This window comes from Myotis daubentonii, chromosome 14 (assembly GCF_963259705.1).
Source record: "Myotis daubentonii chromosome 14, mMyoDau2.1, whole genome shotgun sequence".
In the NCBI taxonomy this organism is placed as follows: domain Eukaryota; kingdom Metazoa; phylum Chordata; class Mammalia; order Chiroptera; family Vespertilionidae; genus Myotis; species Myotis daubentonii.
In genome coordinates, this window is record NC_081853.1 from 40,944,050 (window position 1) to 40,964,175 (window position 20,126).

Sequence of the window (20,126 nt, forward strand, 5' to 3'; positions counted from 1 at the left end):
GGGCTGGTTTCAGGCAATGGTGCCTGTACCAGCTAGTATCTTGTTCAAAATAAAGTAATTGATACATCATCTATAAGAGGTTTTTATAAAGAATTTAATGTCAGACTGTGCTTCCTAACAGATGATTTTTATTGCCCTATATATTGGCATATATGAGACAGTCTGGTCTCAAACTAGTGTAGTCCTCAAGAACCATGAAGGAGCAAGCGCAAAACACTCCATAACCCAACGCACTTCTGCAGAATAATAAATAACATACTCTGGGGATGAACTCACACTCAAAGATCACAGTCCACACAGTGATGTGATTCTACCTGAAGGGATAGTCAGCTAGGGCACCATTGCTGACACTTGAGACAATAGAACAAGTTAAAAGAGACAAGATAATCATTTAAAGAGAAAAAGGTGGAATAGAAAACAATAAAAGAGCTAGTTAATAAAACAAACACACATTTGAAAAGAACCAAATTAAACCTTATTCAATATAGACACCTTTTTTAAAGACTCTGTATAAATTGGATGAGAAGGAAACTAGTTACTAGTTCCCAACCAAGTCACACCAAGTATCCACAAGAGTTGGGAGCCACCTGCTGCTGCCTGGCGTTGACTGAGATGCTCCCATCTCCTGAGAGACTCCCTGCTCATGGTGGGGGAATTTTCTCGTTGCCTGTGTTTCTATATCTGTGCTTAAAAGGAGCTGAGAAAGGTGTGAAATTTAAATGCGTGTGCTGTGAAGGTCTTTTATTTGTAACTAGAGGCCTGGTGCACAAAAATTTGTGCACTCGGAGGGGTCCCTCGAGACCACCTGCTGGCTTAGGCCTGCTCTCCAGGGGATTGGACCTAAGCTGGCAGTCAGACATCACTCTGGCAGCCCGGGAGCCCTCGGGGGATGTCCACTTGCCAGCGGGGAGCAGACCTAAGCTGCAGTCGGACATCCTTAGTGCTGCTGAGTAGGCGAGAGAGGCACCCACCAACACCGCTGTACTGGCAGCCGTCAGCCTGGCTTGTGGCTGAGCAGAGCTCCCCCTGGGGGAGCACACTGACCACCAGAAGGCAGCTCTGCATTGAGCATCTTCCCCCGGTGGTCAGTGTGTGTCATAGTGACCAGTCATTCTCAGTCGCTCTGCTATTAGGGTCAATTTGCATATTACCCTTTTATTATATAGGATAGAGGCCTGGTGCGTGGGTGGGGGCTGGCTGGTTTGCCCTGAAGGGTGTCCCGGATCAGTGTGGGCGTCCCGCTGGGGTGCCTGGCCAGCCTGGGTGAGTAGCTGATGGCTGTTTGCAGGCTGGCCACAGCCCCTTCAGGGTAGGGGTGCCCCCTTGGGTGCCTGGCCAGCCCGGGTGAGGGGCTGATGGCTGTTTACAGGCTGGCCAAGTCCCCCAGTAGGGACCCTCACCCCATGAGGGTGTGGCCATCCTGGGTGAGGGGTTGAATGGCTGTTTGCAGGCTGGCCACAGCCCCCAGCCACCCAAGCTCCCAGTGGAGGCTGGCTGGCAGCAGGTATCTGGGATTTATTTAGCTTCTATCATTGAAACTTTGTTGCCTTTTGCGGAGGCCACAGCCAGCCAGAGCAGACAGGAAGCTTGGCTTCCTCCATCGCTGGGGCAACCAAGCCTCCTCTTGCTCCAGCTCCGTGGCTGCCGGCTGCCATCTTGGTTGGGTTAATTTGCATATAGTCGCTCTGATTGGCTAGTGGGCATGGCTTGGGCGTAGCGAAGGTACGGTCAGTTAGCATCTTTATCTTTTATTAGTGTAGATCACTTAAATTTTTCTTTTTCTTTTTTTTTTCTGGAATATGACTATTTACTGTCATAATTATCTTTTTTATTATTATTATTATTAGTTAAGGTATTACAAATGTGTCCTCATCCCCCCCATTAACCCCCAACCTCCCCCACACACACAAACTCATGCTCCCATCCCCCTGTTGTCCATGTCCATTGGTTTGGCTTATATACATGTATACAAGTCCTTCGGTTGATCTGTTCCCCTTACCCCCGCCCTCCCCTACTTTCCTTCTGGGGATTGATAGCCTAATCGCTGTTTCTCAGTCTTTGGGTCTGTCCCTTTTTATCAGTCTATGTTGTTCTCTATAATCCACAAATGAGTGAGATCATGTGGTATTTATCTTTCTCTGACTGGCTTATTTCACTTAGCATAATGCTCTCCAGTTCCATCCATGCTGTTGCAAAAGGCAAGAGTTCCTTTTTTTTTACCGCAACATAGTATTCCATTGAGGAGATGTACCACAGTTTTCTAATCCACTCATCTGCTGATGGGCACTTAGGCTGTTTCCAAATCTTAGCTATGGTGAATTGTGCTGCTATGAACATAGGGGTGCATATATCCTTTCTGACTGCCATCTTGGTTGGGTTAATTTGCATATAGTCGCTCTGATTGGCTAGTGGGCATGGCTTGGGCGTAGCGAAGGTACGGTCAGTTAGCATCTTTATCTTTTATTAGTGTAGATCACTTAAATTTTTCTTGAAAGGTGTTGAAAAGCTGTGGCCTGCAGCGAAATGCAGCATGCCATGGTCTCACTCCCAGACGGGTGGGCATCATCTCTGCACACGGTGCTCTCTCACTAATGTCTCGTTCTCATTGCTTTACTGCCAGTTATCTGAGGTGAAGTGTAATCCCAGGTTTGTTTTTTATTTTTTTTGCTTATTTTACTTTGTGAAAGGTTGTTTTGTGAGAGTTTCTTTGAGATTTGTGATTCTCCTCACTTATAATGGATTTTTCTAGTTTTTGTTTTGTCACTATTACTTTAATCTTATGAGCAGATGACATGATACTGTATATAGAGAACCCTAATGATTCCACCAAAAAACTACTAGAACTGATAAATGAACTTAGTAAAGTAGCAGGAGGTAGAAGAGGGTAAAGTGGTTTTAATGGTGATGGAAGGAGACTTGACTTAGAGTGTTGAGCATACAACACAATATACAGAAGATATATTATAGAATTCTACACCTGAAACCTATGTAATTTTATTAACCAGTGTCACCCCCAGTAAATTCAGTAGAAAAAAGAAGCAATTAAAAGTGAACACACAAAAACTAATAAAATAATCTTAGGGTGTGCTAGGTGTTGGTACAGTGCTCGTAAGTCAGTTTTAGGAACAGAGCACTTGAAATCCCAAGGAGGGTGGAAGCACTGACATTTCTGAAATGTGTGCTAGCAGCCTGTTCAAATAAACTATAGTTTCATAATGAGCCTGTGGCCAAGATCAATTTGAATGATGTTAACCCTGCCATTTTTAGACCTTTGTTACGTGATATACTGATTTGTGGCACGGGGTCTTTAAATATTTCCTCTTCTGGGCCTTCATGGAAAACTATTTTTTAAAGAAATGTATTTCTCACTTCTCTCACACTTCCTCGGTAGAATCACAATGCTATTTATCTCCTGAGCAAAAGTTTCTCAGAAAATGGAAGCTATGTGAAAAATAGAGGTTATTATTGAAATGTTATTTTAAATGATCATTTTTAATGTCATTAGCAGCTTTCCTGCTTAGAGATGCTTATTTTAAAACATTTTTCTAAATTATGTGTAGAATCAGTTTGTCAAATACTTTATTAAAATACTAGAGGCCCGGTGCACAAAAATTTGTGCACTCGGGAGGGGTGAGGGGGGGTCCCTCAGCCCGGCCTGTGCCCTCTCGCAGTCTGGGACCCCTCGGGAGATAACGACCTGCTGGCTTAGGCCTGCTCCCGGGTGGCAGAGGGCAGGCCCAATCTCTAGGTGCAGCCCCTGGTCGGGCTCAGAGCAGGGCCGATTGGGGAGTTGGGGCGCCGCCCCATTATGCACAGAGCAGGGCCAATCAGGGGGTTGGGGCGCTGCCCCCGTCACACGCAGAGCAGGGCCGATCAGGGGGTTGGGGCGCCACCACTCTCACACTCAGGGCAGGGCCGATGGGGAGGTTATGGCTCTACCCCATCACACACAGAGCAGGGCCCGTGGGGGTGGGGGAGTTGGGGAGCTCCCCCCTATCAGGCACAGAGCAGGGCTGCTCAGGGGGTTGGGGCCCCGCCCCCTGTCACACACAGAGCTGCAGGGCGATCAGGGGGTTTGGGCGCTGCCCCCTGTCACGCTGATCCGGGTGCCGGGAGGCATATTACCCTTTTACTATATAGGGTAGAGGCCTGGTGCATGGGTGGGGCTGGCTGGTTTGCCCTGAAGGGTGTCCTGGATCAGGGTGGGGTTCCCCACTGGGGTGCCTGGCCAGCCTGGATGAGGGGATGATGGCTGTTTGCAGCTGATCACACCCCCTTCAGGGTGGGGGTCCCCACTGGGGTGCCTGGCCAGTCTGGATGAGGGGCTGAGGGCCGTTTTCAGGCTGGCGGGTGACTGAAGCTCCCAACCGCTCCTTTTTTTCTTTTTTATTCTGGGATTTATTTACCTTCTATGGCTGTCACTGGAACTGAGAGCCGGCTTTAGCTCTGAGGCTTGGCTCCAGCTCTGAGACCTCGGCTGCTGAAAGCAGGTATCGGTTTGTTTGGCTTCTATAATTGAAACACTGTTGCAACTCCAGCTCTGAGGCCCGGCTGGCTGAAAGCAGGTTTCTGGGGTTTGTTTAGCTTCTATAATTGCAACATTGTTTCTTAGAGTGCAGCTCAGAAGCCAGCAGCGGCAGGTGGGGAACCTTGGCTTCCTCCATCACTGGAGCAAGCAAGCCTCCTGTTCGCTTCAGCTGCCTGGCTGCCGGCTGCCATCTTGGTTGGCAGTTAATTTGCGTATCTCCCTGATTGGCCCATGGGAAGTGTGTCGTAGGTACAGTTAATTACCATGTTTGTCTATTACTAGGATATTCTTCTCTGTCTATACGTATGCCCTACATGATCTCTCTTCCCTTACTAAACCACTTTTTGTCTGTATATGAAATTCATATTCTTCAGAGCAAGGGAATAGTAAAACACACACACACACACACACACACACACACACTTAAAATCCAGGTAATGTTTATTACATGAACACATGCATTCTTAAATAATCTTGTAACACTAGGAGATGTGAAGAGGAAAGGAAGACTAACACTACTTGAATTCCCACTGGGTGCCAGGCATGGTATTTGGACTTTTCCTGTACTTCAGTCTTTACAGCCACTAAGAGTGTTCGTTATCTCCCTGCTTTACAGATGAAGAAACTGAATCTCAGAAATGTTAAATTGATTTGCCCAAAGTTGGGATTCCAGCCCAAGTCCAGCTAACTCCCAAAATCATATGTTCTTTTCACAATACAACTCACAGTTCTTGAAACTAGAATGGGTCTTAGAAATAATCCAGTTTAAGTCTCTCATCTTGTCAGGAAATAAAAACTCAGAGTAGCAAAGTGACTGACTTATCCTAGATCAGTGGTCGGCAAACTCATTAGTCAACAGAGCCAAATATCAACAGTACAACGATTGAAATTTCTTTTGAGAGCCAAATTTTTTAAACTTAAACTCTATAGGTAGGTACATTGTTATTAACTTAATTAGGGTACTCCTAAGGCTTAGGAAGAGCCACACTCAAGGGGCCAAAGAGCCGCATGTGGCTCGCGAGCTGCAGTTTGCCCACCCCTGTCCTAGATCATTGACTACTTAGTAGCATTTCTCTATGCTACAATCAACATAAAGAATTTTGTTGTTAACTCTTTCTAAAATTGTTTTTAAGGAGAAGTGACTTCTAAGGAGAAATAGCACAGCTTAATTTTAAGGTACCTTTTGAGATAAAGTAATAAGGTGACTGGGAAATATATACATGTTGGATCCATTTCCTATTGGTTATAACAAATTAACACAAACTTGGTGGCTTAAAACAATATGAACTTGTCATATTTCTGGAAACTAAAATCCAGGTGTCAGCAGGGCAGCGTTTCTTCTGGAGGTTGTAGGAGAAATCCATGTCCAGTTTGGGAGAACACTCCCTTCCTTGGCTGACGGTCTCTTCCGCATATTTATATCACATTCTGTCATCACATCTCCTGCTGATCTGCCTGCTTCCCCCTTACAAGGCCCTTGTGATTATATGGAGCCTATCCAGATCAGTCAGGATATAATCACCCCTTCTCAAGATCCTTGACTCAATCATACCTACAAAGTCCCTTTTTCTGTGTGAGGTAACATATTCACAGGTTATAGGGATTAGGGTACGGACATCTTTGGGGGGTAAGGCATTATTCTGTCTACCACACACACCCATATGCCTGTGTGGGTGTTTATGTATCACACGTAAATTAAAAACCCTTCTCATCCAGAGTTATCTGGGAATTAGCCATTCTGGATAAATAAGATTCAGTATCAGTATATCCAAATCATGTTTTTAAATTTTCCTTAATAAATGGAAACTGTTAACTGTTCTGAAATTTGCTGTTTCCCTGCCTTTAAAAACAGTATTCTCAGTATAATTTTACCTCTCCTTGAGGAATGACAGCTATCTTTGTAAACATCATTATTGAGCGGTGCTTCAAATACAGCAATAAATGCACATGCAAGTGGAGGCTGCGGAAGAAAGGGAACCCCGTGAGTATTAACCCCTGCAATGGAACTAGAATTTTCTTTACAGTCATTTTTATTATCTGTTTACTTGTCAGGAGGGTGAAGTGAAGAATGTTCTGCTGCCCAGCCCCTGAATAAGGTATAACATGATGGGCGTCTGGAAAATTGAGCCAGACATCAGAGCAGTCTTCGGGTGGGAGGAGGGGGGGTTCTTTCTCGGCCTCTAAAAATCCCTTCCTAACAGTCACAAATCTGTTGATATTTGTCGGTATCCAGAACATCATTTTCTATTTCTGCATCATTAATGTCAGGACTGCAGGCAATATCTTATCAGTTTGCACGTATTCTTTCTGCTTTCCCCCCTGTCTGTTGATGGGGTCTGGAAGAGAATGCTCCCTGTTTCAAGAGCTTTTATTAGCAAGTTTTTGCCTTGATTGTGAAACATTTTTGCTCATGTGACCACTCCATGCATTTTTTAAGCTCTCTTGAATATTTAAATAGGCAATTGCAATAACAAAAAAAAATTGTGTTGGAGTCCCTGGCGCATAAATATCTTTTATTATTGGTTACCTTGTATGAAATCAGTTCTGACATATCTTAATTTATAGGACAATTTAGTAAAGTAACATTATGGTATAGAGAGATATTAAAAATGTCTCCCGCTTCCTTAGGGTATTCTCCAGTTTTCCAGCTTTCCGTCTACTATAGTTGTGGTTCTAAACTGTTGTGTGTGTTTTTTTACCTAAAGAGCAATAATGTCACAGCTCCTCAGAGAGGCACTTGTCTGTTTGAACACCAGCCTGTGATGTGTTAGCATTTGTTCAGTGAATCGCGGGCTCTTTCTGTGTGCCAAGTACTGCATTGGGCATCACATGAAAGAACATATTTTCATGAGTAATTTATGGTTTGGTGAGAAGGTCCTGTGGCAAGTATGGTAACAGAAGTAGGAATATGATGCGGGAACCCCAAAGAGGTCATAGCTTACATTACAGTAGGTAAATGCATGACACTTCTTAAAACTCTGGGAGATTGAATGTTTTTCCAGCTTCAAAAGGTGGTGTTTGTGGGATCTATAGCATCAGAACATATAGGAACAATCAACCAACCTGTATAAGTCAGTGTCGTTTATTTATGAACACTTCTCAGGACAGAGGTTGACAAACATCACCCAAGTACACATTTTATCAGTATTATAAAACATTAAAGTCTAAAACATTCTGTCTTTAAAAAAATCCACAAGATTCTTTGCAAACTCATGCTTTATTTTTTTATCTAACTATACTTTACTTTTAATTAAATATCTCCACTTAAAGCACCAGGAAGTCAACAGTAAAAAACAATCTAATTAGAAAATGAGCAAAAGATAGGAACATTCTCATTGAAGAGGGTATCCAGAGAGCAAATAAGCACATGAAAAAGTGCTCAACATCATTAGCAATTAGGGAAATGCAGATTAAAACCACAATGAGGTATCACTGCACCCTGTTAGAATGGCTAAATAAAGCATAGTAATAACACTTAGCATCAACAAGGACGCAGAGAAACTGGATGACACTGCCAGTGGGAATGTGAAATGGTACAACTGCTCTAGAAAGATGTATAGCCGTTTCTTATAAAACTAAATAGGAGTATATCATACAACACAACAATTGCTCTCGTGGGCATTTAGCACAGAGAAATGAAAACTTATGTGCACACAAAAGCACAAATGTTCATAGCAGTTTTATTTGTAATAAATAAAACTGGAAACATTCCATTTGTCCTTTGGTGCATACGTGGGTAAACAAACTGGTATGTCTATAGCATGAAACTTTACTCAGCAGTAAGAAGGAACAAAAACTACTGGTACATGCAACAACTTAGATGGCTCTCCAGAGCATTATGCAGCGTGAAAAGAGCCAGTTTCAAAAACTTACATCCAGTTTGATTCCATTAAAGTGACAAAATTCTAGAGATGAAGAACAGAGTAGTGATTGTCAAGAATTAAGAAGGAAGGAAGGTAACTGCTAAAGGGCAGCACACAGGGTGTTTATAATGAACTGCTCTGTCTTGACTGCAGTGGTGATCACAAATCTCCATGCAATGAAAATTTCATAGAAACGCATACATACACAAGTGCGTATAAAACTGAAGATATGTGGAAAAGGTCCAAAGACAGTATCAGTGTCAATATCCTGTGATAAAATACTGCATTTAAGCAAGATGTTACTATTGGGGAAAACCGAGTGAAGAATATATATGATCTATTATTTCTTGCAACTTCATGTGAATCTATAATTATCTCACAAATTAAAAGTTAAAAAGAAAGCAGGCATTGAGACTGAGTAGAAGAGTGTAGGTTTTTAAATCAACAAAATTGTGTTCAAATTTTAGATCCACCACTTACTTACCTGCTGTGGGACCATAAGCCAATTCTTTAACTTTTCTGTGCATTTTTCTTCTCTTTTTCTTTTCAGTTTTATTGAGATATAATTATTGACATATAATGTATTAGTTTTAGTTGTAAAACATATAATATATACATATATTGTGAAATAAGTTTAACATCCATCACCCCAGAGAGTTAAAATTTCTTTATTTTTAAAGTGACTATACTAATACTACTTCCCTCAGTAAGTTGTTTTGAGGATTAACTGGCTTGGAGTGGCCTACCAATATCTGATAGGTTTTAAAATATCATTATTATATATAAAAGCCATTTGTCATTTACATTGAATCATAAAAATATTTTATCTTTTCATCTAGCCCTTAAAGGGATAGGTACTCCGACTTTTCTGCAGAATTTTAATATTGCTAGGTGTTCTCTGTTTCATTAACTTCTGCTCATGTCTTTATTTCTTGCTACTTTCATGGGATTTACTCTATTCCAGCAATTTTCAACCTTGTTCATCTCATGGCACATGTAAACTAATTACTAAAATTCTGCAGCACACCAGAAAATGTATTTTTTCCTGATCTGACCAAAAAAAATAGGTATAATTTTAGTTCATTCACACCAGATGGCTGTTGTTGTGTTGGATGTTGTTATTTTTTTTTATTTGACAATCTAAGGGGAAAGAGGTCAGTGCCCCTGACTAAATAGTCAGGTATTGCATGTTTTAAAAATTCTTGCAGCACACCAGTTGCAAATCGCTGCTCTATTCTTTTTCCTTCCTTGTGTGGACACTTAACTCATTAAATGTCTTTCTTCCTTTCTAATATGTGCTTTTGAAATTGTAAAATTTTCTTTTATAACTTTTATTCAAAGCACAAATTTTGGTGATGGCAAGCCAACATTTTTATTGTCATTCAGTTATAAATATAGCTATTTTTAGTTAATCCAATAGTTAATTTGAAAATGTGTTTTTCTGTTTCCAAATATGTGATGGGGAATCTTTATGGTCTTAATAATTACTTGAAATATGTTAAGCTTCCCTTGTGGCTTACCATGTGACCAATTATTATGTTTACAAGAGGCCCGGTGCACGAAAATTTGTGCACTTGGTGGGGGGGGTCCCTCAGCCTGGCCTGCTCCCTCTCATAGTCTGTGACCCCTCAGGGGATGTCAGACATCCCTCTGGTAGCCTGGAAGCTTAAGCCATTAGTCGGACATCCTTAGTGCTGCTGCGGAGGCAGGAGAGGCTCCTGCCACCGCCACTGCTCTGGCCAGCCATGAGCCAGCTTCTGGCTGAGCAGCGTTCCCCCTGTGGAAGCGCACCGACCACCAGGGGGCAGCTCCTGCATTGAGCATCTGCCCCCTGGTGGTCAGTGCACATCATAGCAACTGGTCATTCCTAGTCATTCCACCATTAGGGTCAATTTGCATAATACCCTTTTATTATATAGGATTAGGTGCTTAGAAAAGAATATGTGTTCTCTAATTGTTGAGTGTGGAATTTATCTTTACATTGATTTGGTTAATTTGGTTGTTCAGATTTTTAGTACCCTTACTATATTTTTATCTGACCTATTAATTACTGCAGTGCAAATGTTTCTCTTTGACTATAGGTGTCATTTTCTTCTTATACTGCTGCCAATTTTTACTTTTTATAATTTTTACTATATTGTTAGATATAACATTCAGAATTATTATATTTCCCTGAGAAATTTGTTTCATCACAATGCAGTGATTTTTTAATTTTAATTTTAAGTATGTATTTATTGTCTAAAGTTTTACATATGTCTCCTTTCCCCCCCTTGACACTTCCTCCCCCCCGCCCCCAAGCCCCAGTGTCTGTGTCCATTGGTTATGCTGATATGCATGCATACAAGTACTTTGGTTGCTCTCTAACCCCCCCCCCCTCCCCTGCTATTTGTCTCTAGTTTTATTCATTTTAGCCTTAAATGCTTTTTGGGGGCCTTAAAACATATATTTAATCTGAGAGTGAGATAGTCATTTAAGTTATTTTTGGTTAGTCTTTGCATGGAATTCTTAGGGGAAACAGTTTTTTTCTTCAGGCCAGAGCTCAGGCTTTCTCTGGCAAGTGTATTTGCTCTTTCTACATTATCTTTTCAAATCCACCCATTTACTGAAAGCTGCGCAAGTGTCCAAATTTAATGTAAAGGCTCTCAATTTAATCCCTTTGCCATATACAAACCTAAGGTTTCATCTTCTTTCTCCACCAGGCAGGACATCAGAACTCAAGCTTCAATTTTTAAGACTGACTTCCATCCTTCATTCCATTCCTCTTCCCAAAGCTCAGCCTTGGCAAATCAGCTCACGTGCTTACTGTAACTTTTGATTTTCAGTTCTGAACTTTTGAGATTGCTCTTGCAAATTCACCTATTCATTTTAAAGAATGTTTGTTATATTTTCTTCATCCTTTCTAGGTTTTGGGGGGTGGGGCGGCTGTGTGTGTAGGAAGGGATATTGAGGTTATCTGGTCCAGCATGAAGGGCAGTTCTTAAGAAGAGTACTAATCTCACCTGAGATGGTAACCATGTTATTCAGCAGCTGTAGAATACTGGATCTATCCTCTCTGAGATTTAACATCCAATGAATTCAGTAAATTCTCATGTTTGAGTGTATGCTGGATGCCCTGGTGGGATGGCAACACCTACAAAGATCTGCGATGTGTGTATTTCTTGGTTCAAGCCATTTCAAAATTAGGGTACAAGAAAACTGGTCTTTACAACCCCAAGATTCTTTTACATTTCAACTTCTAAATTTGAGAATATTAATAAACAATGATAGCATGAAAACCTTGTTGCATACATAAGACTTTTGTAAAACAGTGTTATCAGAGTTACAAAACTGATTTGGACATAACTTTTCAATTGAAGTTCTTTAAAAATGTTATACACATGTTTCAGAATTACCTAAGCAAAGTACAGTAGTGATCTAGCTATCATAGGGAAGAGGTGGGCTGCACTAATACTATATTCAAAATTGAGAATGTAAGGAAAAAAAGGTTTACAAGTTATAATTAATACAGTTTTTCTATAAGCTAGATATATTGTTTACATACATGCCCCAATTTATGTCTTTAAATGTATTTAATTCCTTTTTAGCGTATTCCCATGCTTTTTTGTGAATTTTATAAATGTACAAAACCCTTAAAACAACTGGAATCCAACAAAAGTTTCCTTTGAAATTTTTATTTTTGAAAACATTTTTTCTTTGTAAAAGTTTTAGAGGTAAAAGTTAGTTTTCCTCTTACGAACATTCCTACAATTGCACCAAGAGTAAATTCAGTCTCCAGAACATTAGTTAAATGATAAGACACTTCATCAAAAGCAGAATGTCATGATTTTGCTATTGGAGTTTAGTTCTCTGTGCTCAGAATGACAGGTTCTAAAATAGTGATTTTTTTGTTTATTGGTTCTTCTCATGTGCCTAAGGAAAAATTATGTGGTTGAACCAATGACTCTTACACTATTTTGTCTAATAAAAGGTATATCTCTTTATAACAACTTTACATTTTCTTCTAGGTTACCTTCCGAACAAGAATCTATCACTGTAATATTAACAGCCAAGGCGTGATCTGTCTGGACATCCTAAAGGACAACTGGAGTCCGGCCCTCACCATTTCTAAAGTTCTCCTCTCCATCTGCTCACTTCTTACAGATTGCAACCCTGGTGAGCGACTTTAAAGCCAATCTTAAAATTGTTCATCTAAATTAACCACTACTTTCCTGCCATCACCACTACTGCTACTATTACTATTATTTTTATTTTGAATTCCCACAGTATGTAAATCTTTCTTTTTAAATTGGGTCTTGTCATTAGTCTTTTTAAGACCTGTTATTTGCCAAGAAGTAAAAAGCATAGTATGATAAAAATTAATTAAAAGTCATTTTAGATTAAGAAGTGCATTTGAAGAATGTATTACATTCTGTTGCCAAATAATAATAAAAATGTTAATTGAATAGTTTAATCTTTAATTAGATGCCTACCAAAAGATGTTAATTTGAGAAATACGGGCTGTTTAAATTTTGTAATAACCAGGCAGCACCGCACAGACGTGACCTTTTTGGCATCTTAATAACTGTGCACCCTTATAAGCTATTAGAGCAAAAAAGGGGAATGGTCTGAACTAGGTTATACCCAAAAGGTAAATAAAGAGAAGCAAATACAACTTTGCGGGAAAACTAAAGAGAGTTTATGGCCAGTCCTTCGTGGATTGCTGGTGTGCTTAATGCTGAAAGCTCTTACTTCCTGTGTGTGATTGTGTGGCTTAGACCCGCTTCTTTTATTAAAAGACAAAACAACTGCCAACTTTTTACATACTTGCATTTATTTTTGAAAATCCAAAGGTAGTTATAGGGTTTTCATTGATGTCCTCAGTGAGAAATTCTTTTGAATATTTAATTGGTATCTTAATATTTCATAAGATTCCATCTTCCATGTTCAGAAATAAATATTGTTTACTAGATAAGTGAATTTTTAGACAAGAAAAATTACAAGTGGGATTGGGGTCTGTGAGGCTCCTGGCTGGCTTATAAAACATGGAAAAATTATAATTTTTAAAGTTTTTACGTTTGTTATTTTTCAGTAATAAAGACTTTTTAATGAAGAAATATAAAAACAATTAAATTGTCACATATTTAGAATGCATGACAAATTAATGCTTTTAACACCAAAAAGAAAAGAAAATACAATTGTACAAGATCATTATTATAAAGTATTTTTAATCAAGTCAGACTTCATTCCAGACAGTGAAGTTTAATAATGCTGCACTAATTCAAACCAGAATGACAGACATTTTGTTCTTGCAGTCTCATTATTCCTATTTCAATTTCACTTGTCTCTATGACTGTGTATAACTTCATTTGGAGGCAATGTCACAGACAGGCATTTATTGATGATACGAGGCCTCCTGGAAATATTGGAGCCTGGGACTGCATCTGTTTCCCCACTCCCAGAAAAGTACTTATGGGATTTGCTGAAATTTGGAGGCCAGGGTTGTTTTATGTTTTGTTTTGATTTTAAGAGAAAATTTTATTTTGACAGGTAGGTAACTTATTTAAGAAACTTTTGATGTCAAGTCATTATGCTGTGCTGTATGTCACTTATATACAGTGGTGTATGTCAGTTAATCTCAGTAAAGCTGGGTGGGAGGAGAAATTTCTGACACCCTACTGTTTATGAGGCACTTCTGAGCACTAGGTGAGTGAGAAGGCCACACTTCTTATACATGGAATAATGTGTCTCTTCACATTTAAGAGAAAAAACTCAGGGCTGAGACGCAGTCCTTACCCCAATGGTAACCAGGCTGGCTTGGCCTCCCAGTCAGCTGAAATGGCCTGTCACCTGAATCATCTTGTCTATGAGAATCTGTTCTCTGTACAGGTATCCCTGCTTAAAGCAAGAGATTCATTCCACCAAAGCCTTTTCAGCAATCGAAAAGATTTTTGCTCAGTAAATGAGAGATTTCTTTTGCTATGTCTTGGAAAGTTACGTTCTGCAACAACAACAACAACAAAATCACATAAAATAAGTATATTTTGAAAATAATGCTATTGATAGTAAGTATAAGTCTAAGGATAAGTGTTTCTTAAGTTTCACCAACTAGAGATAGCCTATCTGATATAAGAATAGAACATCATTTGTAAAATATATGTCAACAGACTAACTGTTCATACTTTTAAATACATAGAGAGGAGTTTCCTAATTAGCATATCATTTACAGGTATGTTCATACTTTTAATTAGTCTTTTTTAAAATTTATCTTTATTGTTGAAAGTATTACAGATGTCCCTTTTTTTTCCCCCATTAACTCCCTCCCCTCCTCCCCCCCGCCCCACACACACCCAGTTAATCAGAGTCTTAAAAAATTTATCTTAAACAAGTCAAAGTATGTTCTTTTGTTTAATGGCCTTTATCTCAGACTGTTTTCTGGTACATTTCCAATCCCTGTAGATTTCCCCCCTAAATTTAAGTTAAACTTCAATCTAACCTATCTTCAAATCATCACAAATATAAATTGGATAGAATATGAATAAATAAGATTTTCCTATACTGAATCTGTAGAGCTATTTTAACATCAAAAATGCTATCAGCTCAAAAATTTTTGTGCACCGGGCCTTTAGTAATCTATAAAAGGTGTGTGATTTTGCTCTTTTGTTTTGTGAAGGAATGATTTGGGCTCTGACCTTCACCCGGTATATTTCATTCCCCTATCATCTGCCTTCAAACTATAGGCTGCCTTGTAACAGAGTTCTACATTCATAAACAACCATAAGGTCTTTGTCCACCGCTCTTCAAACAGGGGGAGCAGTACAGACTTAAGCATATCCCCCAAACATCAACACTCAGGAGGGATGAGCTCTTCCCTCTCTTCCTGTCACCTTCCAAATAAAAATCAAGTGTCAGTTGCTCCCAGTCTTAGATTTATGTAAAACTTTATTAGAACAACAAATAGAGCTGAGAATGGCGGCTAATTAACCCTCAGCCTCTCCTTGATTACTAGTAAGCCAAGGATGAGCACAGCTGCACTTCACTGGTAAGAGTGTTATTCTTCTCAAATGGACTGAGCAAATGGAAGAGGAATTTGCTCTCAGTGACTCCTTTCCAGTGTTATGTAAAAGGTCAGAGAATGGCTCCTTCCTCGTTCTCCAGCATCATAGCCCTTTGTTTCAGATCTCTATGGCCCTCTTTTTAAAAAACAGCTAATGCAATTCTTATCCATAAATTGTCCTTAACTTTGGTTATCAGCTGATTGTTTTTAACCTGACTATGATTAGATAGTAAATTGTGTTACTAAATATTAAAATTTTGTAACTGATAGTGATTACTAGGGAATGCAGAACATAAAATTATTTTGACACAGATATATTTATGTAGATTATTTATACTGTTTGTGACCTGTTAGACTGATGAAAGGTACAGAAATAGAATTTAAGAGGATTCTATTGCTTACTACTACTGCAGCATGAATCTTGCCTGCATGTATCCCATTCTACTACACTTGAGAACTAGTAAAGAACAATTTCTTTAACTGGAAAAATGACATGCGTGCCTGTTTTCAAAACAGGCTATCTTAGCAGGAATACAAAAAAAATATTCTAGGACAGACATTGCAGGTGGCTACATAGATATCAGGTTGCTTCTGATATAACAAGTAGAAAGGGTTCCCTCTCCGAGTCAGAGTTCCCAGGAAAGGTGGCTTAAAGTTGCAGTGATTGCAGCAGGCCAAGAAGTCTTTGATTTCTTTTGGGGTTTGCATTTGGGGAATTCTGGCATTGTGTATATTCATAGTTTTCATCATGGAGGGAAGGTAGCTTCAGGTGAAAAAGGGGGAGATTCTGGATGTACTCCTTTAATAATGTATCTGTGTGGGCTTTTTCTCTTTTTTGTCATAAAAGTAACACATGCTTCTTATATTTTCCCTAAGCCAATTATCCTCTAAAGATAAGTATTTAATTTTTGTGTGAGGCTCTTTGCTCTGCAGACTCAAATTTGGTGGGACTAGGCAAAGTATATTTGTCAGTTATGTTTGTCTCATTATATTCTTAGTGTAAATTTAGACACACTAACTTCAACTTTTAGCCTTGGCTTTTACCTCACTTTTACTTAGCATTTGCCTTGTTTTATTGCCCCTTAATTAATATAAATTTAGACATAGTTAGCTGTTGCTCAATTTTTGTTATAAATCTGTTGCTGACCCTGAAATAACCACCTCTAATTTATTGGTTTGTAAGTTAAAAAATTGCTGTATTCACTTATGGTGCAAATTTTCTTTAATTTACTTTCTAGAAAATGTTATTTTTCTCTTTTTTGTTTTTTGTTTTTTGTTATTTTTCTTTTTAGAAATCCCCGATGATTTATATTTTGTTAAGAGGAACACTAAGGGGAGATCTAGATCAGTACTTACCAATTTCTATACTCTCCCAAAATTGAAGTCTTCCTCCACTAAAATCAATTAATGGAATGTCTTTCTTAGTGTTAAAATTTACTAAATTATATTTGAGTTACCCTCCCTCCACACCCCCCAAAAAATTATCTTCATATCTGTGTCATCTGATGCTCTTTAGGGAGTTGGGGAAAACTGTTGAAGCTACCTCTTCTTTCCTTGTCAGTGAAAGCACAAATAAGAAATCAAAAAGTGAAGCATACCCTCAATTTAAATAAACATCATTCTTCACTCATATGGGATTGTCTTTTACTCAGAACTGTTTACTCAAGGAATCATTCCAAGACTATCTTGCCCATACTTGAGGAATTTCTGAAGAGTCATGAACACTTGATGTAGATTTTAATTAACTTTTTCTTTTATTACTAGAGGCCCGGTGCACAAAATTTGTGCGTGGGTATGGTCCCTAGGCCTGGCCTGCGATCAGGGCCATCTTCCCCAGCTGCCCGTAGCCAGCCCTGCCCCACGCCGCCGCCCACCCCTGGCTGCCTGTTCGCCATCGGGTGATCAGTGCCTGCCATCCAGGGAAAAGGACCAAAAAGTGGTCAGTGTGCCTCATAGTGACTGATCCAGCGGTCATTCTGGTCATTCTGCCATTAGGGTCAATTTGCATATTACCCTTTTATTATGTAAGATTTCTTAAAGAAGATACTTAAAAGATAACGAAGATTACAGTGGTGAAAAAATACTCTGATTAATTCTCATTCTAGAGTAAAAATAGTCTTTTTTTATGATAGGGGGAAAAGTACATAAGAATTGTGAATTTTAACTCAAAGGTCTTTCCTGTTCCCTTAGATAACCTCTCATAGTGTTTTATCATTTATCTTACAGGTAAGGACCCTGCAATCATAGCCTCTCATTTATTGGTTTGTAAGTTAAAAAATTGCTGTATCCACTTACGATGAATAAGTTTGTCACTCTTTAAAATTAGTCCTCTTTCCTTCTAAGGTCACATTTTTTGTTTTATTTTTGCCATCGAGTAGGACAGTACTAACTTAATGCTCAGTCACAATAACTATTTTAGCCCTTATAGTTAGTATACATGCTAATTATACATGCTTCTCTCCTATTCTTTTGTTCATGCTTTTTATTATGGCTTAGATTATTGCTTGTTATTTTATTGAGGATGTGTGTTTTGTTACATATCATTTGACTCTTGTTTGGCAAAGAGCCATATAAATAAGAGATTAGGGTTTTTTTTGCTTTGGGTAGGGTCAAGGAGCACATTTTCTAACTACCCCGTTTATTTACAGCTTCTGTCAGGAGAAACATAAGTGTGTCAGGCTTTGCTAAGCAGTTTCTTCCCAACAACAAGAGTTAGTTTTCTTATGTCTGTTGTCCAGCTGTTCTGTAGTCTCCGGTCTTCACACAAATGGAAAGGTTTTAGGCGTTATCCCTGGGCAGGAACCTGTCACTGGTATCTTTTCTACCTTTAAAACATGCAGAAATCATGAGATTATTAAGCAGCTGATGGTGGTCTGTGTAATTCTCTTAGATTGTCACCATATGCCACTTTTGAAACTCTATAAGTGCTGTTTTTTTGTTGGTTAAATTATTTTGCAGTTTAGACTTTTGTCCCCATGCAGTCTACATCTATAATGTGTGGTTTGTTAATACTGCAGGCTTGTTATTGTTAAATAAAATCATTCTAATGATATTTGTTGTCAGAAACACCTGTACCTGGTTTATAAATGACATGGCAGGGGTTTTACTTTATGTAAGTTTAAAACGTAAATACATTTGCCTAACCGGTTTGGCTCAGTGGATAGAGCGTCGGCCTGCAGACTCAAGGGTCCCAGGTTCGATTCTGGTCAAGGGCATGTACCTTGGTTGTGGGCACATACCCAGTAGGGAGTGTGCTGGAGGCAGATGATCGATGTTTCTCTCTCATCGATGTTTCTAACTCTCTATCCCTCTCCCTTCCTCTCTGTAAAAAATCAATAAAATATATTTTTTAAAAAAGTAAATTTTTAAAATTTGGTAATAGCTCACCCTGCACTCAGAAGGGTCCCTCCACAGAGAGACCCTGGTGCCCTGATCTCTTTCTTATCTCGGTACAGTGCCCCTGTGGCTGTCACACTTCTTTTGTGGGAGCACTACCTTCTGAGACCAGTGACCACTCATCGAGCGCTGAGGAGGCCGCTCTGTGACCACGCTGACTTTTTAAAAGGGTTTATGCCCAGAGGACTTGTTAATGAAACGGTCTGTACTTTGTTAGTAGTTGTCTAATGTCCTCGGGGACCAGGTGTGAAAACTGAAGAGAAGAGCGATACTTTTAAGCTGGAGCATTAGACACTCTCTGGCCCGCAAATAGAGATGGCAAACACAGTGTGAACCACTGGGTTTTTGCTTACATTCTCACATCGCTTGTTCATTACTGCCTTCTGAAGACTGCCCCTTTGAGGAATCCTACTAGAAAAAGACAATGGACCGTATCAGAGGTTATCCAAAAAGTTCTATAACCCACGTCATTTTTTGAAAGAGATCGGTCCTAGAACTTCATTTAAAGCTGTGTTTTTCAGCCTTTTGTGATCCTGCAGTACCCTCTTACTCATCTTTGCCCTGTCCCTATCAGCCCGGGGGCTTTGTGTACTGTATTTCCAGTAGCTTGTAATAGTGTAAACGCCAATGGTATATTATATGTGTTTTCAGAGGACATATGCACACCTCCATCTTCACCCCAGGCACTGATTTGACTCCTCCTCAAGCCTGAAGTGTATCCCTGGCCTCTCTAAGAATCACTGAGCTGGAGCCAATGCAAAGGGAAGTGCACCAGCACTTATTTCTGACTTCAGGACAGAGCTTGGTGGTGTGTGTCTCCTTGGTTACTCCTTCACCTCGCTCCCTTTTCCTGTTGCTGGTCTCTCCTGTCTTATCTGTATTTCAGCCTCTTGGTTTTTGTGCTACTGTTATATTTTTTCTTCTTTTTTTTAAATCCTTATTTTAAAAAGTCACCTGCTACTCTTCTTTTAACCTTTCTTTCACCCAGTAAAATGTGTGTTGTTGTTTTTTAAAGGAAATCCAAGCTATCTTTTTTCAAGGGTTTTATTATTATCTCTATAACCAAAAGACTTAACTTGTCGTGTCTGTTGGCCTAGCATAACCTTGGAATATTCTATTTCACTTCCTGTGCCAAGTGATGACTCTTGTTCTCCTGGTGTGCCAGGGCAGGAACGGCCCCATCAACTCTCAATAGGGGTATGGTGTCAACTCTGAAAGTGCAGCTGAAACTGTAATGTTAGAGCTGTTGCCATTCTCAGCTAATACATACCTTCCTAATGTCATGGCCTCTTTCTCCAGTTAAACA

General features: G+C 39.6%; 1 protein-coding gene across 2 annotated transcripts in view; it reads left to right on the forward strand.

Moving 5' to 3' along the window:
• The window catches only part of LOC132215607 (ubiquitin-conjugating enzyme E2 E2), a 260,737-nt gene that overhangs the window by 218,000 nt on the left and 22,611 nt on the right, over positions 1-20,126 (forward strand). For both annotated transcript variants that reach the window (XM_059664073.1, XM_059664074.1), the window contains exon 5: positions 12,396-12,543. In XM_059664073.1, the coding sequence (XP_059520056.1) occupies positions 12,396-12,543 (148 nt within the window). The remainder of the gene's footprint in view (positions 1-12,395; positions 12,544-20,126) is intronic.